A 22,129-nucleotide genomic window follows, 5' to 3' on the forward strand; every position below is an offset into this window, starting at 1 on the left:
TGGCCGGCTTCCAGGACGGAGGATCCGCTGCCAGTGGGTGGGGGGGTGTGCCAGAACACGGGTGTGGCGGGACGGGGAATCCCGCCCACATGTCTAATTCTTTGCTACAAGTGCTGCATCATCAATTCTGCTGCTTATTCCCTTGAAGCTGATTCACTCTAAAATGTCTGAGCTCAACTCGGGTCCAGGCAGCCTTGAGACAAGATGATGTGCTAACAAACCGCAGCTGGCAATCATTTCAATTTACAATTAAATAGAAACTCAATTGATTCATCTGTAATTTAAAAAAAATTTGTTCTTTTACCTGTGATCCAGGTATTTCGCGGTGAAAGTTTACTGAAATTTCTTGGAGCAGATTTAATAATTCACCGAGATTTTCACTTCCATTCTTAAGCATGTCCATAAAATCCAAATTGATTCCATCCAGAAAATAGGTTTTTGCTTTGATCACCTGCTTCCTGATCCACGCCTCTCTGCGACTGCTGTCTGCCAATTCATATTTCTGTATGTTTTCTAGCAAATGTTGAAAATTAAGAAGTTAGATTATCCGACAATATTTGCACATCACAGTGTCCCTAATCACTGGACACGGAGCAATGAGGAAGGGAACACATGTCTGGAACCTGCATTTACATAGTGCCTGTCACATTCTCAGGATGTTTATCCGTGCTTCCTATCCCAATGAATTATTTTTCAATTGTTATCTCTGTCATGTTATGAGCTGGTCTGACGTCTAATTTGCTCCCAGCACGGTCCCACAAATAGAAAATTAATATATGACCATTGCTATGTTAAAGGTGCTGGCTGTAGGACGAATGTTGCCCAGGATACCATGAGGACTCCCTGGTCCTCTTCAAATTGTGCCAATATGTCCACCTAAAACAGCAGATGGAACCGCTGTTAATGTCTGATCAGAATGTTAGCACCTCTGGCAATATAGCACTCACTGAATATAACCCTTAAGAGTCAATTGCTGGAATAAGCCCGGAACACTCAGACCCAAAGGAAATAGAGAGAGAGATAGTGGCAGAGAGCTAGAGGGAGAGGGAGAGGGACAGAGAAAGAGAGTACTCCCACTGAAGTGACCAGAGGCACAATGAATGAAGTAGGTTTTGAGACCGCTGAAAAAGGTCAGAGGTAAGAAAGGTGGACGATTCTCGAGTTCAGGATGTTGATGAAGGATCTGCCATTGAGAGTGAAAGAGGTGAAATCTCAGCAGGTCAGAGTTCGATGAGTGGAATGAATGTTGCCCAGGTTAGAATGAGAACTCTCTGTTCCTCTTACATAGAAACATAGAGAATAGGAGCAGGAGGAGGCCATTCGGCCCTTCGAGCCTGCTCCGCCATTCATTATGATCATGGCTGATCATCCAATTCAATAACCTGACCCACCTTCCCCCCATATTCTTTGATCCCCTGCAACCCAAGTGCTATATCTAACTGCTTTTTGAGAACAGACTGCGGGATTCTGCATTGCTGGGATCCTCCGCTTCGCCAGCAGCGCATCGTGGGTTTCCCACTGCCGGCGGGGGAATGCCGTGCTGGAAAGCAGGACTGGGGGGGGCTGGGAATCTCGTCCATAGAGTTTTGGCCTCAACTGCTCTCTGTTGTAATGAATTCTACAAGCTGACCACTCTCTGGGTGAAGAAATTTCTTCTCATCTCTAACCTAAATGGTCGACCCAAATATTCTCAGACTGTGACCCCTGGTTCTGAACTCCCCCACCATCGGGAACATCCTTCTTGCTTCCACCCTGTCTGGTTCTGTTCAAATTTTATCGAATTGTCTGAGATTCCCCTGTCATTCTTCTGAACTCAAGCGAATACATCTCTTCAAATTGTGACATTATGGTCTTCTACAATAGGCTGAGGTTTTGGACACAATTGGGTGGGCCTTTCATTTATCTATATTCTGTTCAGTAATTCCTCACTTTGCTGGCATATTGCTGCTGTATCATGTGATAAATATTCCACTTATTCATCTTTTACATATGTATTTAAATCACTATGTGAAATGAGGTGAAAGTGAGCATGCTTTACAGCAAGGCAGCACAGTAGCACAGTGGTTACCACAATTGCTTCACAGCTCCAGGGTCCCAGGTTCAATTCCCGGCTTGGGTCACTGTCTGTGCGTTCTTCCCGTGTGTGCGTGGGTTTCCTCCGGGTGCTCCGGTTTCCTCCCACAGTCCAAAGATGTGCAGGTTAGGTGGATTGGCCATGCTAAATTGCCCTAAGTGTCCAAAATTGCCCTTAGTGTTGGGTGGGGTTATGGGGATAGGGTGGAGGTGCAAGGTTGGGTAGGGGGCTCGTTCCATAGCCGATGGGCAGACTCGATGGACCGAAAGGCCTCCTTCTGCACTGTAACTTTTATGATTCTATGATCAAGGATTCCCAACAAAATTTAAGTCAGTGAGAATCAAATGGAAACATCTCCATTGGGTGGAATCATTCCGAACACAATGGATAATGGTTCTAGTTGTTGGATATCAATCATCTCAGCTCCAGGACATCATTGCAGGAGTCCCTCAGGGTTGTACCCAAGGTCCAAATGTCTTCAGCTACTTCATCTATGAGATCCTCTTATGTTCAGAATGGGATTATTCCCGGATGATTGCACATTCACCCAGGTACAGAAGAAGTCCATGCACAAATGCAGCAAGACCCAGGCAGCATTCACGCAAGGGCTGGTAAATGACATCCAAACCACACAACTGCCAGGCAATCATCACTGCACCCTGAGAGAATCTAACAATCTCTTTCTGAAATTCAATTGCATTAATATCACTGAATTGTCCATTATCAACCTTCTGGGGTTACCACTAACCAGATCATTAACTGGATAATCATAGAATTTACAGTGCAGAAGGAGGCCATTGGGCCCATCGAGCCTGCACCGGCCCTTACAAAGAGCAGCCCGGTAGCATAGTGGTTAGCACAATTGCTTCACAGCTCCAGGGTCCCAGGTTCGATTCCCGTCTTGGCTCACTGTCTGTGCGGAGTCTGCACGTTCTCCCCGTGTCTACGTGGGTTTCCTCCGGGTGCTCTGGTTTCCTCTCACAGTCCAAAGAGGTGGATTGGCCATGCTAAATTGTCCTTCGTGTCCAAAATTGCCTTTAGTGTTGGGTGGGGTTACTGGGTTATAGGGATAGGGTGGTGGTACAGAGTTGGGTAGGGTGCTTTTTCCAAGAGCTGGTGCAGACTCGATGGGCCGAATGGCCTCCTTCTGCACTGTAAATTCTATGAAAGAGCACCCTACTCAAGCCCACGTATCTACCCGATCCCCGTAACCCCCACTTAACCTTTTTGGACACTAAGTGCAATTTATCATGGCCAATCCACCTAACCTGCACATCTTTGGACTGTGGAAACCGGAGCACCCGGAGGAAACCCACGCAGACACAGGGAGAACGTGCAGACTCCACAGAGACAGTGACCCAGCCGGGAATCGAACCTGGAACCCTGCAGCTGTTAAGCAACTGTGCTAACCACTATGCTACCATGCAGCCCACTTTTTTGTTCGCAATATGGGAGCACCACCACCACTTCCAGCACCACCCATGCCAGCCAGGTCAGTGGCAGGGAATTCCACAGCAAGTAACTCATCTCCTGATTCCTCAAGCCTGTCCACACAAGGCGGAAGTCGGGAGTGTGATGGTATCATTGCCAATTGTTTGCATGGCACCTTCACTAAAAAAGAATACCAGCGATCTGGACTCCAAGCACCGATCCCACCCCCTGGAAACACCTGCCAGGTGTGTGGTCAAAGAAACGGCTCTAGGATTGGGCTCAACAGCCACGTAAGGACCCACGGAATCCATGGCCAGTGACACGGAGCTTCTTAGGTGGACAATCAAACTCGTCAGCGAGTGATCGCCGAAGAACAAGTCCTCTTTCTGAAATGATGCACACTGACATTTTTTTAAAAGTGATACTTTGCACTGATATTGTTTCATGGTTAAATCCTAATTCAAACTGGAAGATGCAAACTGGAGATGCTGCAGTGGGCCCAATGGTGGGTGGGGTATTATCATAACTGGAAGAAGTAGCCACTAGAGAGAGCTACAGATACAAGTATATAAGGCATTGATGCTAAGCCTTGGGGGGAGAGTGGTGCAGGAGTTAGCTAGAGACAGGCAGAAGTAAAGGAAGTGTGAGTAAGAGCAGATCATAGTTTATAACAGTATAGAGATTAGTTGTAGATGAGTGTAGTTTATATGTTAATAATCAATTGTGAATTATTTAGGAATACGCGTCGAATCCAAATTAGTGGTGTTAATAAATTCATAGCTTTGTTCAAGTTCAAATTATTTTGTGGTCTTTGTGAATGGAACGCCAACCATCCTGAATTTAGCAACATAAAGAACAGCTCAATGGGGAAGTTCTCATGACTGTGCAGCAAGTTCCCATTATAAGTGTGGACAACACAAACAGAAATATTTATATTAATATAACACAGCAAAATGCCCCAAGATCTTTCAAAGCAGCGTCAGATGAAGTTGTAAAAGATCGACATCAAAGTGTGAAAGGTTTGGACAGGCAGGGAGGTTTGAAGACTGGAGGCGTGTTTGTAAATACATCATGGGTGGGTTGTAGAGTAGTTAGAAAAGGTTATATCAGAGTCGCAGAGGAATCGCAGCATGATAATGTCGACAATAGAAATTTCAGAGAATGACACGGAATATACAGCAGACAAACAGGTTGTTGAGCCAATCCAGTCACTGCAAGCGGCGATGCTCCTTTCGAGGGCCAAGTCCGTAAACTGCATGTTCCTTTATGGGTTTCTCAATATTAAATCTTGCATTAGGGTTGAAAGATATTTGACTGATCTGTAATAACATGGGTTACCTTTTGTGACAACTCGAACGCCCTGATCATGAGCGTAACAAATTAAGGGAAGGGGAGGCACCAAATCGACCACAATCATTGTGACCTTAGTCCAGTCGTAATGTTTCCAATCCATTCCTTCATGATCAAAGATAAACACCTGGTGCAAAAATAAAGCTGTCAGCTGCAGTAATTACTGACATAAAACTCACATCAAAATATCAACATTTCCTATCAAAGTAACCCCGGATTCTTGAATGATGTGTGATCTCACTTGTCAGAATGAATGAAGATCAGGAAGGGTTAATGAACACATCCAGTCTGCAGATTCTGTTGCTGGAGATACTGTTGCTGACACACTGCTCACTGAAGAGGTGCGCAGGGGCCTTCTGGGAGGTGAGTAGTGAATTTAAAAACTCTTACCTTTACAGGAGCAGCCCTTTGGATTTCGGCGGCAGCGGTGCGCAGGGGCCCTCTGGGAGGTGAGTACTTACTTTAAAAAGCCTTACCTTTACAGGAGCAGCCCTTTGGATTTCGGCGGCAGAGGTGCGCAGGGGCCTTCTGGGAGGTGAGTACTTACTTTAAAAAGCCTTACCTGGTCCCGTGTCTGTTCTTCTTTTCTGTTTTATTTGTTTTTATATAAGGCGGGAACCGGAAGTTCGACCCGCGGACCTCTGGGAAGTCCCCCCTCCCCCCAACCAATAAATTCTGGTGGAGAGGAAACCCGAGACACTACACGTGTAGTGTCCCCCACCCGCCCTCCTCCTCTAACCTAATAATAAGACCCATTGGTGTAAGGTAAGTGCCATATTATATTATTATATTATTAGCATTGTGCAGGTCAAGGTTCGGAGGTGGAGGAACAGTCTCTGTCAGCGAGAGAACCTGAGAACATCTAAGACACTCAGAAGGTAAGAAGGTAAGTAAGTGATTTTTATTTATTTTTACTTTTATACCTTTTTTCAAATTGTGTGTGTTGGGGGGAAACTGAAGTGACATCACAGAAAAGCTGTGGCCAGAGTGGCTGGTTGGGATTCTACCCTAATTTTTAAAAAAATTTGAGTATTTGGTAACTAATTAAACATAATAACTTAATTATAATTTAGAGGGATATCTAAGCCAGAGATCGGAGAGTATTATAGTTAGCTATCGCATTTCTATTAGAAATCTAGTGCTAGGAAACAGATAGTTGACAGTAACTTTGAAATTAAAAAAAAAGTATTTTAAAAAAAAAAAGACAAATTTTAATTTTAATTTTAATTAATTGACGCAATGTCAGTTAGAGGGGTGCTGTGCTCTGACTGTGAGATGTGGCAGGTCCGGGAGGCTTCCAGCGTCCCGGATGGCTTCATCTGCAGAAAGTGCACCCAACTGGAGCTCCTCACAGACCGCATGGTTCGGTTGGAGCAGCAATTGGATGCACTGAGGAGCATGCAGGTGGCGGAAAGCGTCATAGATCGCAGTTATGTAAATGGGGTCACACCCAAGGTGCAGGCAGAGAAATGGGTGACCACCAGAAAGGGCAGGCAGTCAGTGCAGGAATCCCCTGTGGTTGTCCCCCTCTCGAACAGATATACCCCTTTGGATACTGTCGGAGGGGATAGCCTATCATGGGAAAACAGCAGCAGCCAGAGCAGTGGCACCATGGCTGGCTCTGATGTTCAGAAGGGAGGGTCAAAGCGCAGAAGAGTAATAGTAATAGGGGACTCTATAGTCAGGGGCACAGATAGGCGCTTCTGTGGACGTGAAAGAGACTCCAGGATGGTATGTTGCCTCCCTGGTGCCAGGGTCCAGGATGTCTCCGAATGGGTAGAGGGAATCCTAAAGGGGGAGGGCAAACAGGCAGAGGTCGTTGTACAGATTGGTACTAACGACATAGGCAGGAAGGGGCATGAGGTCCTGCAGCAGGAGTTCAGGGAGCTAGGCAGAAAGTTAAAAGACAGGACCTCGAGGATTGTAATCTCGGGATTACTCCCTGTGCCACGTGCCAGTGAGGCTAGAAATAGGAAGATAGAGCAGATAAACACGTGGCTAAACAGCTGGTGTAGGAGGGAGGGTTTCCATTATCTGGACCACTGGGAGCTCTTCCGGGGCAGGTGTGACCTGTATAAGAAGGACGGGTTGCATCTAAACTGGAGAGGCATTAATATCCTGGCCGCGAGGTTTGCTAGTGTCACACGGGAGGGTTTAAACTAGTATGGCAGGGGGGTGATCACGGGAGCAATAGGTCAGAAGGTGAGAGCATTGAGGGAGAACTAGGGAATAGGGACAGTGTGGCTCTGAGGCAGGGCAGACGGGGAGAAGTTGCTGAACACAGCGGGTCTGGTGGCCTGAAGTGCATATGTTTTAATGCAAGGAGCATTACGGGTAAGGCAGATGAATTTAGAGCTTGGATTAGTACTTGGAACTATGATGTTGTTGCCATTACAGAGACCTGGTTGAGGGAAGGGCAGGATTGGCAGCTAAACGTTCCAGGATTTAGATGTTTCAGGCGGGATAGAGGGGGATGTAAAAGGGGAGGCGGAGTTGCGCTACTTGTTCGGGAGAATATCACAGCTGTACTGCGAGAGGACACCTCAGAGGGCAGTGAGGCTATATGGGTAGAGATCAGGAATAAGAAGGGTGCAGTCACAATGTTGGGGGTTTACTACAGGCCTCCCAACAGCCAGCGGGAGATAGAGGAGCAGATAGGTAGACAGATTTTGGAAAAGAGCAAAAACAACAGGGTTGTGGTGATGGGAGACATCAACTTCCCCAATATTGACTGGGACTCACTTAGTGCCAGGGGCTTAGACGGGGCGGAGTTTGTAAGGAGCATCCAGGAGGGCTTCTTAAAACAATATGTAGACAGTCCAACTAGGGAAGGGGCGGTACTGGACCTGGTATTGGGGAATGAGCCCGGCCAGGTGGTAGATGTTTCAGTCGGGGAGCATTTCGGTAACAGTGACCACAATTCAGTAAGTTTTAAAGTACTGGTGGACAAGGATAAGAGTGGTCCGAGGATGAATGTGCTAAATTGGGGGAAGGCTAATTATAACAATATTAGGCGGGAACTGAAGAACATAGATTGGGGGCGGATGTTTGAGGGCAAATCAACATCTGACATGTGGGAGGCTTTCAAGTGGCAGTTGAAAGGAATACAGGACCGGCATGTTCCTGTGAGGAAGAAAGATAAATACGGCAATTTTCGGGAACCTTGGATGACGAGTGATATTGTAGGCCTCGTCAAAAAGAAAAAGGAGGCATTTGTCAGGGCTAAAAGGCTGGGAACAGACGAAGCCTGCGTGGAATATAAGGAAAGTAGGAAGGAACTTAAGCAAGGAGTCAGGAGGGCTAGAAGGGGTCACGAAAAGTCATTGGCAAATAGGGTTAAGGAAAATCCCAAGGCTTTTTACACGTACATAAAAAGCAAGAGGGTAGCCAGGGAAAGGGTTGGCCCACTGAAGGATAGGCAAGGGAATCTATGTGTGGAGCCAGAGGAAATGGGTGAGGTACTAAATGAATACTTTGCATCAGTATTCACCAAAGAGAAGGAATTGGTAGATGTTGAGTCTGGAGAAGGGGGTGTAGATAGCCTGGGTCACATTGTGATCCAAAAAGACGAGGTGTTGGGTGTCGTAAAAAATATTAAGGTAGATAAGTCCCCAGGGCCTGATGGGATCTACCCCAGAATACTGAAGGAGCCTGGAGAGGAAATTGCTGAGGCCTTGACAGAAATCTTTGGATCCTCGCTGTCTTCAGGGGATGTCCCGGAGGACTGGAGAATAGCCAATGTTGTTCCTCTGTTTAAGAAGGGTAGCAAGGATAATCCCGGGAACTACAGGCCGGTGAGCCTTACTTCAGTGGTAGGGAAATTACTGGAGAGAATTCTTCGAGACAGGATCTACTCCCATTTGGAAGCAAATGGATGTATTAGTGAGAGGCAGCACGGTTTTGTGAAGGGGAGGTCGTGTCTCACTAACTTGATAGAGTTTTTCGAGGAGGTCACTAAGATGATTGATGCAGGTAGGGCAGTAGATGTTGTCTATATGGACTTCAGTAAGGCCTTTGACAAGGTCCCTCATGGTAGACTAGTACAAAAGGTGAAGTCACACGGGATCAGGGGTGAGCTGGCAAGGTGGATACAGAACTGGCTAGGCCATAGAAGGCAGAGAGTAGCAATGGAGGGATGCTTTTCTAATTGGAGGGCTGTGACCAGTGGTGTTCCACAGGGATCAGTGCTGGGACCTTTGCTCTTGGTAGTATATGTAAATGATTTGGAGGAAAATGTAACTGGTCTGATTAGTAAGTTTGCAGACGACACAAAGGTTGGTGGAATTGCGGATAGCGATGAGGACTGTCGGAGGATACAGCAGGATTTAGATTGTCTGGAGACTTGGGCGGAGAGATGGCAGATGGAGTTTAATCCGGACAAATGTGAGGTAATGCATTTTGGAAGGTCTAATGCAGGTAGGGAATATACAGTGAATGGTAGAACCCTCAAGAGTATTGAAAGTCAAAGAGATCTAGGAGTACAGGTCCACAAGTCATTGAAAGGGGCAACACAAGTGGAGAAGGTAGTCAAGAAGGCATACGGCATGCTTGCCTTCATTGGCCGGGGCATTGAGTATAAGAATTGGCAAGTCATGTTGCAGCTGTATAGAACCTTAGTTAGGCCACACTTGGAGTCTAGTGTTCAATTCTGGTCGCCACACTACCAGAAGGATGTGGAGGCTTTAGAGAGGGTGCAGAAGAGATTTACCAGAATGTTGCCTGGTATGGAGGGCATTAGCTATGAGGAGCGATTGAATAAACTCGGTTTGTTCTCACTGGAACGAAGCAGGTTGAGGGGAGACCTGATAGAGGTATACAAAATTATGAGGGGCATAGACAGAGTGGATAGTCAGAGGCTTTTCCCCAGGGTAGAGGGGTCAATTACTAGGGGGCATAGGTTTAAGGTGAGAGGGGCAAGGTTTAGAGTAGATGTACGAGGCAAGTTTTTTACGCAGAGGGTAGTGGGTGCCTGGAACTCGCTACCGGAGGAGGTAGTGGAAGAAGGGACGATAGGGACATTTAAGGGGCATCTTGACAAATATATGAATAGGATGGGAATAGAAGGATACGGACCCAGGAAGTGTAGAAGATTGTAGTTTAGTCGGGCAGCATGGTCGGCACGGGCTTGGAGGGCCGAAGGGCCTGTTCCTGTGCTGTACATTTCTTTGTTCTTTTTGTTCTTTGAACAACATTACTGTGAGGGAAATACTGACCTCATCAAATACATAACAGCTACATAGTGATTTGATATCAATGTTTGTTGAAAGATTCGCTAAGTTGTATTCAGCTTAATCATGAGCGATCCCAGTTTTACAATGACGGAGGTAAAATCACAATTTTATTCCATGTGATTCCAGGATTTTTAACTGGTGCTGTGGGGAATCAACATTCTGGGAAAACTTTAAACTTTAACATGGTATAATAATACTAATCTTTTTTGGTGTCACAAGTAGTCTTACATTAACACTGCAATGAAGCTACTGTGAAAATCCCCCAGTCGCCACATTCTGGTGCCTGTGCGGGTACACTGAGGGAGAATTCAGAATGCCCAATTCACTTAACAAGCACGTCTTTCCGGACCTTTGTGGGAGGAAACCGGAGCACCCGGAGAAAACCGACACAGACATGGGGAGAACGTGCAGACTCCGCACAGGCAGTGACCCGAGCCGGGAATCGAACCCAGGACCTTGGCGCTGTGAAGCATCAGTGCTAACCACTTTTCTACCGTGCCGCCCATTGTTAGTCTATTATTCTGTCAGAGTGAGATCACACATCATATAAGATTCTACACATCAGAGAAACATTTTAAAATAAACATTTTACTGGTGCTGCACTTGTTCAAATATCTGTGCATTGTTCAATATTACAGATGTCCTATTTTACACAGGCTTTAACTACACCAAGATTAACACTTTAACATATATTATATATCATTCGATTCTCTTATATTTGAACAACAGTCTGAGCTGCTCCTTGTGTCTGTGCACTAGCTTCACCTGCCCCCCCACCCTCAGCCTGGCCCTGATCCTGGGTTGTGTTCAGAACAGTGTGGGTGAGAGGAGCTGAACCACATGATGAAAGTCACCAGTTCACAGCCCAATGCTCCATTCCAAGTGTTGCTGCCCAATACACTTCAAAAAAACAACTTCAAATCAATGAAAAAAAAATCGCTTATTGTCACAAGTGGGCTTCAAATGAAGTTACTGTGAAAAGCCCCTAGTCGCCACATTCCGGCGCCTGTTCAGGGAGGCTGGTACTGGAATTGAACCGTGCTGTTGGCCTGCCTTGGTCTGTTTTCAAAGCCAGCGATTTAACCCACTGTGCTAACCCAGCCCCTAATCCTGAGAGAATTTAATGCTCTAATACACCCACCTCCACTGGGAACTCATGGTCTGCTGGTAAAGGCTCACACAGGCTCTTTTTTGAACACGGACACACATTAATGGGGAAAACCCCGGAGGCTCCGCCGATCCACATCACCAGCACCGCCACAACCTGCGCCAATGCCAGACTCCAGCGCATCCTCTCCGCCGGAGATGAAGATCTATCAGTCGCAGCGAGATCCTTTCTTTATACTGAGCCTCATGTGAATGATGATGCCACCTCCTGGGTCTCTCTATCTCTATCTTGCTTTGTGTGATAACAGGGAAATGTTGACGCAAGCTTCATGCTGTTAAATGTAACTTTGTAGGGAAGTTCTCTTCTCCCCGTCACTCCTCACCTCAGGCAACATTCAACCTTGAAACTCCATTCCCTTCCTCCTCTCTGTCAATATTAATCTTTGAAGCCACGTTCTGCTTCTCCATCTCTGAGGAACATTCAGCTCACCACCTTCATCCAGGGCAATATTCATCTCCAAAGATGACTTCCCCATTCAATGAATTTGTTGTCAATATTCATCTTGCCCACAATTTGTCCCTGAGTTTCTCCCCAGTCTTGGCCAGTTTTTCTCCCTCCTTTTTCTGTGTCATTTTAGTTGTCCATCCCTGATCGCCCTTGTACCGACTGGCTTTCCTGGCCATTTCAGAGGGCATATGTTGGTCAGCCACATTGCTGTCTAGAGTCGCATATAGGTTAGAGGACAGCAGATATCATATCCTAAGGGGCATTAATGAACCCCAATTGGTCTTTATAACAAGGACGCATGGTCATCTTCAGACTTTCAGTCCCGGATTTTTAACCTATGCAATTATGACCGTCTCCTAGGTGGGCCGAATGGCCTGTTTCCATGCTGTAAACCTCTTTGACTCTATTTTAGACAGTTGTATGGGTAAAATGGGTATGGAGGGATATGGGCCAAATGTAGGCAATTAGGACTTGCGGAATGGTAAAAACTGGGCAACATGGACAATTTGGGCCGAAGGGCCTGTTTCCATGCTATAAACCTCCCTGACTCTATGCTGTGAAATTTGAACCCAGGGTCCCAAAGTCTTATAGAGGATTACCACTCCAATGATAATGCCACTGTGCCATCGCTATTGCCTTCCCAGGTCCTTGAAACCATGGAAACATTCATTCCATGCCGAGCTCCCTGGCTTAGCCAACAATGTTCCCTGGCCCCCTTTCCCTAACCTCTCTGTCCTAGCCAACATTCATCCCTAAACCTCTCACAACTCCTTTTCTTGGTAAACTTTCATCCTCAAATCTCAGATTTTCAACATTCACATGTGGACCTTATTACTGGATCTTTGTCTTCATTCGAGAAACATTAATCCTAGTAATTTTCATGGATTTGCTGAATAGCAGCCGTGACAAAAATTCAACAAGACATAATAGGATGCGATCTGCCAGCAACAGGTTGAAATCTGTCTAACGACAGCAGTAGCCAGGATTCAAAAGGCCGGATGAAATGCGATTCTCCCAGTAACAAGATTAGAAGGCATTTAGATAGAATCAGATGTGAATAGCTTATTAGTAGAAACACCTTACCTCGATGATTGGGAGATCACATGCTAATGTTTAAAGGCAAAGAGTTTGATAAGGGCTGACAGCAAAATGAACAGAACGCAGAATGAAAGTGGAACCAGAGTATAATGGCCAGGACCTTCAGAAGAAAGGCGGGCCAATTGACACCTAACAGCCGCAGAAGCAGACAAGCCAGTTCCCAATTAGCAGCCTAGCGGTCAAGTTTTACATCCAACAGCCTTTAAGTATTAGAGCCAAGGCAGTGCAGAAAACCTTTGTAAACACAGTTAAAATATCTTTGCTGGACCAGGACAAGATACCCTGACCTGAGTGTCCTCCCTATATTGTGTGGAAACTATAAGCTGGTTTTAACTTATAGATTTATTTAATTTGGATGTTGTTTGGGGGAATGGGGAAGTTGTAAGGAGTTTAGAGATCGTAGATATATTTCCGAACAAGGGGTAGGTTATAAATAAAGTGTTTGTGTGGTTAGTAATTCATATCCTACATTGTTGGGGGCTGGTTTCGCTCACTTGGCTGGACAGCTGGCCAGAGCAAAGCCAACAGCTTCAATTCCCGTACTGGCTGAGGTTCTTCATGAAGGCCCGGCCTTCTCAACCTCACCTGAGGGGTGGTGATCCTCAGGTTAGATCACCACCAGTCAAACCCCCTCAAGGGAAGAGCATCTTATGGTCATCTTGGACTATGGCGACTGAACTTGCTTATTTTTACTTAATTGCCTGAGCATAATATCGTCCTGCTTGTGTCTAATTGTCTTTCCTCTAATTGAATAGAAATAATTTAATCATTGTTACACGATGACTGGGCTGCACTATTCTCATTGGGTTTTCACTTGTCTCCTCACCCCATTCCAAAACCAAACGATACTTCCCCACGAACCGGTGTTCCAGGTTGGGATACCCTCGCAGATAACATCAGCCTGCTTCTTGACAATAAACACAGAAAATGCTGGATAAACTCAGAAGGTCTTGCAGTATTTGTGGAGAGAGCGTCTGGGAGGTCAACTGTATTTCCGTTAGACGGGGAATCCAGAGACCCAGGGTACAGCTCTTCAGACCGGGTTCGAATCCCCCCATGGCAGGTGGTGGAATTTAAATTCAATAAAAACACCTGCAAGTAATGATGATCATGAAACCATTGTTGATTATCGTAAAAATAACATCTGGTTCACTAATGTCCTTTAGGGAAGCTGTCACCCTTACTTGGTCTGGCCTGCAAGTGACTCCAGACCCTCAGAAATGAGGTGGAGATGGCGGCGTTGGACTGGGGTGAGCACAGTAAGACGTCTTAGACCATGCAGACGCTGCAACAACGAATGAACGGACATCGCGCGACAATCGCCAGGCAGGAATGTTCCCTTCCAGTCGGGGAACACTTCAGCAGTCGAGGGCATTCAGCCTCTGATCTTTGGGTAAGCGTTCTCCAAGGCGGCCTTCAGGACGCGCAACAACGTAGAATCGCAGAGCAGAAATTTATAGCCAAGTCGCATTATATTCACCCCCCACCATCTGGCCTGGGCTTGCGAAATCCTACCAACTGTCCTGGCTTGAGACAATTCACATCTCTTTAACCTGGGGTTACCCCTCTCTCTGGATCTGTAAAGACTTAATTACCTGCAAATGCTCGCATTCAAAGCATTGTCTTGCATCTTTGACTTTGTCTATATATATGTTTCTGGAACCTACCTCCTCATTCACCTGAGGAAGGAACAGTAGTCCGAAAGCTAGTGATTTGAAACAAACCTATTGGACTTTAACCTGGTGTTGTAAGACGCCTTACTGCACAGAAATGAGGTTGACTCTTAATTGCCCTCTGAAATGGCCTAGCTAGGCTTGTGGTTGTATTGAACCGCTACATAGCAAACTAAAAGGAATGAAATTGACAGACAACCTAGCATTGACCCAGGCACCCAAAACAACAATGGAAAAACGAGGCCTGTCAACTTTGCAAAGTCTTCCTTTGTAACATTTGGGGGTTTGTGCTAAAATTGGGAGAGTCTCACAGACTGGTCAAGTAACAAGCTGACGTAGTCATACTCAGAGAATCACATCTCAGACAATGCTCCAGACATCATCACCAGAAGTGGCGACACCGTGGGATACAGTCAGGAGGAGCTTGCCCTGGCAATCCTCAGCATCATCTCTGGACTCCATGAAGTCTCATAGCACCTGGCCAAACATGGACAAGGTAACCTGCTGCTGATGATCATGTGCCATGCCCCCTCAGCTGGTGAATCAGTACTCCTCCATGTTGAACACTACACTGGAGGACTGAGGGTGGCAACGACACATTATGTGCCTAGATCCAATGGCATGATGCAATGTCACATTAATATGAATTAGTAAAATCTCAAAAATATTTTCACAAATTTAGCCGTTTCAACAGAGCTGCAACATAACGCTTGCCGGGGAATGCAAGTCTGTCAATTGATCGGGTACATTTTTCAAAATCAAAATGACAACAGTTACAAGAAGAAAGGCAAGGGGTTTGGTCAGCACGGTAGCATGGTGGTTAGCACAATTGCTTCACAGCTCCAGGGTCCCAGGTTCGATTCCCGGCTTGGTTCACTGTCTGTGCGGAGTCTGCACGTTCTCCCCGCGTCTGCGTGGGTTTCCTCCGGGTGCTCCGGTTTCCTCCCACAGTCCAAAGGTCGGGTGCTCTTTCAAAGAGCTGGTGCAGACTCGATGGGCCGAATGGCCTCCTTCTGCACTGTAAATTCTATGAATCTATGAATCCACATTACAGAAACTGTGGAAAACCACCATCGAAGGTTGGGGTCTGATTCAATTCGGCATGTCCACAAACACGTAAGACCATATCAGCATGAGCTAGGCATCTCAGACAGAAAAATCATTTTTAAAAGCAGGAAGATCATGCCACAATCTTGTGAACTGATAGCCTTCAAGAACTTCATTGCTTACACATAGGCAAGACGTGTCACAAGGGAGATATCGATGGCACATGCCAGGACAGCATAAACAAACATTCATTCCACATGCAGTTCCTGCCAAACCTTGATTTTAAAAAATAGCATCCGACTACGTTCATGTCCATGGCCCTGACTTCATTGTCATCATCAAATGTTTCACCAAGTGTTTACGTGGGTTTCGCCCCCACCACCCAAAGATGTTCCTTAATTGGAAAAAATTCATAGATAGAATAGAATATTCATAGAACATTACAGCGCAGTACAGGCCCTTCGGCCCTCGATGTTGCGCCGACCTGTGAAACCACTCTAAAGCCCATCGACACTATTCCCTTATCGTCCATATGTCTATCCAATGACCATTTGAATGCCCTTAGTGTTGGCGAGTCCACTGCTGTTGCAGGCAGGGCATTCCACATCCTTACTACTCTCTGAGTAAAGAACCTACCTCTGACATCTGTCCTATATCTATCTCCCCTCAATTTAAAGCTATGTCCCCTCGTGCTAAACATCACCATCTGAGGAAAAAGGCTCTCACTGTCCACCCTATCCACTCCTCTGATCATCTTGTATGCCTCAATTAAGTCACCTCTTAACCTTCTTCTCTCTAACGAAAACAGCCTCAAGTCCCTCAGCCATTCCTCATAAGATCATCCCTCCATCCCAGGTAACATTCTGGTAAATCTCCTCTGCACCCTTTCCAATGCTTCCACATCCTTCCTATAATGCGGCGACCAGAACTGTACGCAATACTCCAAAAGCGGCCGCACCAGAGTTTTGTACAGCTGCAACATGACCTCATGGCTCCGAAACTCAATCCCTCTACCAATAAAAGCTAACACACCGTACACCTTCTTAACAACCCTCTCAACCTGGGTGGCAACTTTCAGGGATCTATGTACATGGACACCGAGATCTCTCTGCTCATCCACACTGCCAAGAATCTTAACATTAATCTTTTCTGCATTAAAAGTGTGAGGTGATTCATTTTGGAAGGAATAACAGGAAGACAATGAATTGGGTACTCTAAACATATATATTTTTAAAAATGTTTCACCAAGAACCCTGGGTGGGATTCTCCGTCTGCTGACGCCAACATTGGGAAGGTGACTGGGCGGAGAATTAGTTCTGACACCGAAATCGCGGCAGGCGCCGATTTGATGCCAAATCGCAATGCTCCAGCACGGCAGTGGCATCAATGCCTTCCGGAATGCACAGTTCTTCTGTCGTAAAAGTCCACGGATTCTGCGTTGGCGTCAACACTTAGTCTCAGAAACGGAGAATCCCGCCCCCTATTATTCAACAGTAGCACAATACATCAAGCACAACTGTCGCCAAATGTTATGGGAAAATGGCCTGCATTTTATTAGCAAGTGTTATTGAGCAAATTATGATACAAAATAATGTCTGAAGACCCAGTTTCAGAATGATGGTTTATTCGCCAATGTGTGGGGAGAGAACTGTTTCAGAGAAAGATCTGACTGCCCGGTTGAGAAATCAAGTCATAATTGTACATTGTAGATCACGTGGGCAAAGGCATTATTTACATTTGAGCACTGCCTGGTTCAGACTTTTACATTGAACAAGTTGCAGGTGTTCACAAGGCAGGCAAAGTATTTTTCGCCCTTAGCCTCCTGTGGCTACTCCCTAATCCCTTTGGACCATAGAATTCCTCCAGTGCAGGATGAGGCCATGCGGCCCATCCGAGTCTCCGCCGGCCCTCTGAAAGAGCACCCTGACTAGGCCCACTCCCCACCCTACTCCTGAAACCCTGTCACCCCATCGAACCTGCATTTCTTTGGAAACTAAGGGGCAATTTGGCATGGCCAATCCACCTTTGTTGCTTCCCTTGTTGTTAATCGGCCTGGCACCATTGGCTGCACCTGCCACTTTAGGCCATAGAAAACAAGGTGCAGACTGTAAAATAAGTTACTGGAGAACCAGCTACTGATATTGGCCCTGCAGGTGTCTGTATCCTTTGTCATATCAGCATGTTACTGGGTGAAGCCTTTACCGAGTGTGGAATTTTCCTTAACCTTTCCAAAACATTATATAAATTCAAAAAACATCTCTAAGATCTTTTAACAGACTATAATTATTGTCTGTCCAAATTAATCTTTGTAATTAAATCGTATTAATTAATTACGCTCTTATAGTTACCCCTTTTGGTCCTTGGTCGAACCCAAGATAAGCAACGTCTAGATGCTGACTGCTTCCTCTACACCCCACCACCATCGTCATTGGCCAGGTATCCAGCTCAGGATCAGAAAGGCATGTGCTCAGACCACCTGTATTATACCGTCCTTTAGTACAGGCACTTGATTCCATACCTTATTACCCCAATTACTGAATCTAATTCCCCATCGTCACCTCTTGTATGCCTTTCGAGTCCGGAAGAGGAGGCAAGCTAGGTATATAATCAATATCATTTGGATTAAGACCAGGACATGGAAGATAATGTGAGTCCGATGGTGCACTTGCATATTTGAGCCCCAGTTCCACAGATCCTCCCACAATGTAGAGGAATCTATTTGTTCAACATCATTTGTAAAAGCTTTGGTTTGTTGTTGGAGGGTACAATATATTTTTTAAAATTCATTTACGGGATTTGAGCATCGCTGATTAGGCCAGTGCCCTTCAGGAGGAGGTGGTGGTGAGCTGCCTTCTTGAACTGGTGCAGTCCTTGAGGTGTAGGTACACCCACTGTGCTGTTAGGGAGGGAGCTCCAGAATGTTGCCCAAGTGACAGTGAAGGAGCGGCAATATATTTCCAAGTAAGGGTGGTGAGTGACGTGGAGGGGAACCTCCAGGTGGTGGGGTTCCCAGGTATCTGCTGCTCTTGTCCTTCTAGATGGTAGTGGTCGTGGGTTTGGAAGGTGTTGCCTAAGGAACCTTGGTGAGTTACTGCAGTGCATCTTGTAGATGGTACACACGGCTGCCACTAACCGTCGGTGGTGGAGGATTTCAATGTTTGTGGAAGGGGGAGCAATCAAGCGGGGCTGCTTTGTCCTGGATGGTGTGGAGCGTCTTAAGTGTTGTTGGAGCTGCACTCATCCAGGCAAGTGGACAGTATTCCATTACACTCCTGACTTGTGCCTTGAAGATGGACAGGTTTTGGGGAGTTAAGAGGTGAGTTACTCACTGTAGGATTCCTAGTCTTTGACCTGCCCTGGTAGCCACAGTATTAATGTGGCTAGTCCAGTTCAGTTTCTGATCAATGGTAACCCCCAGGATGTTGATTGTGGGGGATTCAGTGCTGGCAATGCCATTGAATGTCAAGGGGCGATGGTTAGATCCTCTCTTGGAGGAGATGGTCATTGCCTAACACTTGTGTGGTGTGAATGTAACTTGCCACTTGCCAGCCTAAGCCTGGATATTGTCCAGGTCTTGCTGCATTTGGACATGGACTGCTTCATTATCTGAGGAGTCGTGAATGGTGCTGAACATTGTTCAGTCATCCGCAAACATCCCCACTTCAGACCTTATGATGGAAGAGAGGTCATTGATAAAGCAACTGAAGATGGTTGGGCCGAGGACACCACCCTGAGGAACTCCTGCAGTGACGTCCTGGAGTTGAGGTGATTGACCTCCAACCATCACAACCTTTGTGCCAGGTATGACTCCAACCAGCGGAGAGTTTTCTACCTGATATCCAGTTTAGCTCGGGCTCCTTGATGCCACACTCAGTCAAATGCTGCCTTGATGTCGAGGGCAGTCACTCTCACCTCACCTGATTACTTGTTGAGTCTGCATCCAAATCTCTGTCAAGTGCTCCGACAATGGTGGGACTGTTGAAGAGAAGTGATTCAAGTATTGTGTTAGGTTATCCTTTAAGCTTTCCATGACTTGGATATCAACTGTTTCAACCAGTTCTACTTTCTCCCCACTTGTTGGCACCTGTGGGTATAAACACCCAAATGATTGAATATGGGGCACACCCGGTTATTGCTCCACCATTCATTATGGTCATGGCTGATCACCCAACTCAATAGCCCAATCCCATCTTCCCCCCATTCGCCTCAAATGCTCTCTCAAACTGCTTCTTTGTTTTGTACTCAACTGCCTACTGATATGGAGAGAGCAGCCACTTGCTCTGTGGGATCTCCCTTGTTTTTCCACACTGGTCTCTGAGGTGGAGCAATGCAGTTCGTGTGTCCTTGAGGTGGACTTGCCGTTTCCCTTTCCCATATCAAACGGGCAGAGACCCCAGGAGCCTGTGTGGGCTGCATCGGTGGGGTTGAAAGCCTTACACGTCCTTTGACCCTCCTGCGTTGCATGGGATACTCACGTGCGTGTCCACCTCATGGAGTTTTGAGCTACAAGATTGTGCGATCTGAAGTTGGTCCATAAGCCCCAACAAAAGTATTCCGCCGGCAGTTTGCAAATGCCGTAAGATGATCCTCTTTCTTTAGTCTGCACCCATTAAGGCTGGCAACTGGGTCTTCCCAGGAGTGACTCATGACTGTTAGGATTTCAGTTTTTAATTGTGGTGGGATTCTGTCACCCACATTCACGGCGGATGGAAGGGCTGAGTGTACAATGCGATCGATTTGAATGAATTACAATAATAGTTTCATGACTCTGCATCATCCCAACCATGCAGTGTCCCCTAATGGGGGACCTGATCAAACAACTCAATGGGGTGTGTTCTGGAATGGCAGATAGGAATTTGTTTTACAATTTCCGATATTTGGGCTATTGTATATGGGGTGAATAGATTATTAAATTCACTGCAGCCCCTGCATTTGGGTCAGTTCTTTGGGTATTTATGGGGTTCAGGGGCAGAGAGGCTGTGGGGGTCAGGGATTCACCATAGAAAGCATTTTTTCTGGGTGTATCACAGCTTGGTATGGATCCTGCTGTACCCAAGACCGCAGGAAACTACAAAAGGTCGTGAATGTAGCCCAGTCCATCACGCAAACCAGCCTCCCACCATGGACTCTGTCTACAATTCCCGCTGCCTCGGAAAGGCAGCCAGCATAATTAAGGACCCCACCCACCCCAGACATACTCTCTTCCACCTTCTTCCGTCAGGAAAAAGATACCAAAGTTTGAGGTCACGTACCAGCCGACTCAAGAACAGCTTCTTCCCTACTGCCATCAGATTTTTGAATGGTCCTACTTCGTATTAAGTTGCTCTTTTCTCTACACCTTGCTATAACTGTAACATTATATTCTGCAGTCTCTCCTCCCTTCCCTATGTACGGTACGCATTGTTTGTACAGCACGCAAGAAACAATACTTTTCACTGTATACCAATACATGTGACAATAATAAATCAAATCAAATCAAAAAGATGGGGGCGGTGGATCCCATTGTCTCTTGAGTGTCAATCCTGATCCTGGCGGATCGAACACCGATTCATTGGAATTGCTCGCGTTACTCCTGCCGCTGGTGCTAGCCCATTAACATTCGTTGAACTGCACTGGGAACGCCGCCAATTTCGCTGCCATTAAAGTCCATTGATTCTGTCCCAGCGTCAGCTCTTAGCCCCTGAAACGGAAAATCGCGCCCAAGGGGCGAGCAAGGAGATATTCAGGGACGAATGCTAACATGATGCAGAAAAATGAGGGAGAAAATTTAATGGAAAAACAGTGGTCAAGACTGGGAGGACTAACAGAAACTAACTCGGGGATGAACTGTGGGCAAAACATGGAGGAAGGAGAGACACGATTTAAGGATGGATATTGGCAAAGATCATGGAATGTGGCAGTGATCTCCAGAGAGGAACATTGCCCAGAGAAAAGGGCAGTGGGAGTAGAGAGGGTCAGGAATATTGACAGAGAGGAGGAAGGGAATGGAGTTTCAAGGTTGAATGTTGCCTTAGGCGAGGAGTGACGCGGAGAAGAGAACTTCCCTACAAAGTTACATTTAACAGCATGAAGCTTGCGTCAACATTTCCCTGTTATCACACAAAGCAAGATAGAGATAGAGAGACCCAGGAGGTGGCATCATCATTCACATGAGGCTCAGTATAAAGAAAGGATCTCGCTGCGACTGATAGATCTTCATCTCCGGCGGAGAGGATGCGCTGGAGTCTGGCATTGGCGCAGGTTGTGGCGGAGAGGATGCGCTGGAGTCTGGCATTGGCGCAGGTTGTGGCGGTGCTGGTGATGTGGATCGGCGGAGCCTCCGGGGTTTTCCCCATTAATGTGTGTCCGTGTTCAAATAAGAGTCTGTGTGAGCCTTTACCCGCAACACATCAGTTCCAAGTGGAGGTGGGTGTGTCAGAGCATTAAATTCCCTCGGGAAAAGAGTTCATTGATTTGAAGTTGTTTTTTTGAAGTGTATTGGGCAGCAACACTTGGAATGGAGCATTGGGCTGTGAACTGGTGACTTTCATCATGTGGTTCAGCTCCTTTCACCCACACTGTTGTGGAAGTTCTGACAGATTGCCCTCTTTAGGATGTTCTTTCTACTCCC

The 22,129-nt window shown here is 46.3% G+C and overlaps 2 protein-coding genes across 2 annotated transcripts in view; one reads left to right on the forward strand and one right to left on the reverse strand.

The window, feature by feature from the left end:
• Window positions 1-11,474, reverse strand: part of LOC140427251 (di-N-acetylchitobiase-like) — a 53,901-nt gene extending 42,427 nt beyond the window's left edge. The window contains exons 1-3 of the mRNA XM_072512850.1: window positions 11,228-11,474; window positions 4,844-4,982; window positions 305-513 (exon numbers count right to left, since the gene is read on the reverse strand). Coding sequence (XP_072368951.1) covers window positions 305-513; window positions 4,844-4,982; window positions 11,228-11,377 — 498 coding nt within the window. The 5' untranslated portion in view covers window positions 11,378-11,474. The remainder of the gene's footprint in view (window positions 1-304; window positions 514-4,843; window positions 4,983-11,227) is intronic.
• Window positions 11,475-21,653: 10,179 nt separating this feature from the next.
• LOC140427252 (di-N-acetylchitobiase-like) overlaps window positions 21,654-22,129 on the forward strand; it is a 44,754-nt gene continuing 44,278 nt past the window's right edge. Inside the window, exon 1 of the mRNA XM_072512851.1 lies at window positions 21,654-21,924. Within this exon, the coding sequence (XP_072368952.1) occupies window positions 21,733-21,924 (192 nt within the window). The 5' untranslated portion in view covers window positions 21,654-21,732. The remainder of the gene's footprint in view (window positions 21,925-22,129) is intronic.

Source organism: Scyliorhinus torazame, chromosome 7 (genome assembly GCF_047496885.1).
Source record: "Scyliorhinus torazame isolate Kashiwa2021f chromosome 7, sScyTor2.1, whole genome shotgun sequence".
In the NCBI taxonomy this organism is placed as follows: Eukaryota; Metazoa; Chordata; class Chondrichthyes; order Carcharhiniformes; family Scyliorhinidae; genus Scyliorhinus; species Scyliorhinus torazame.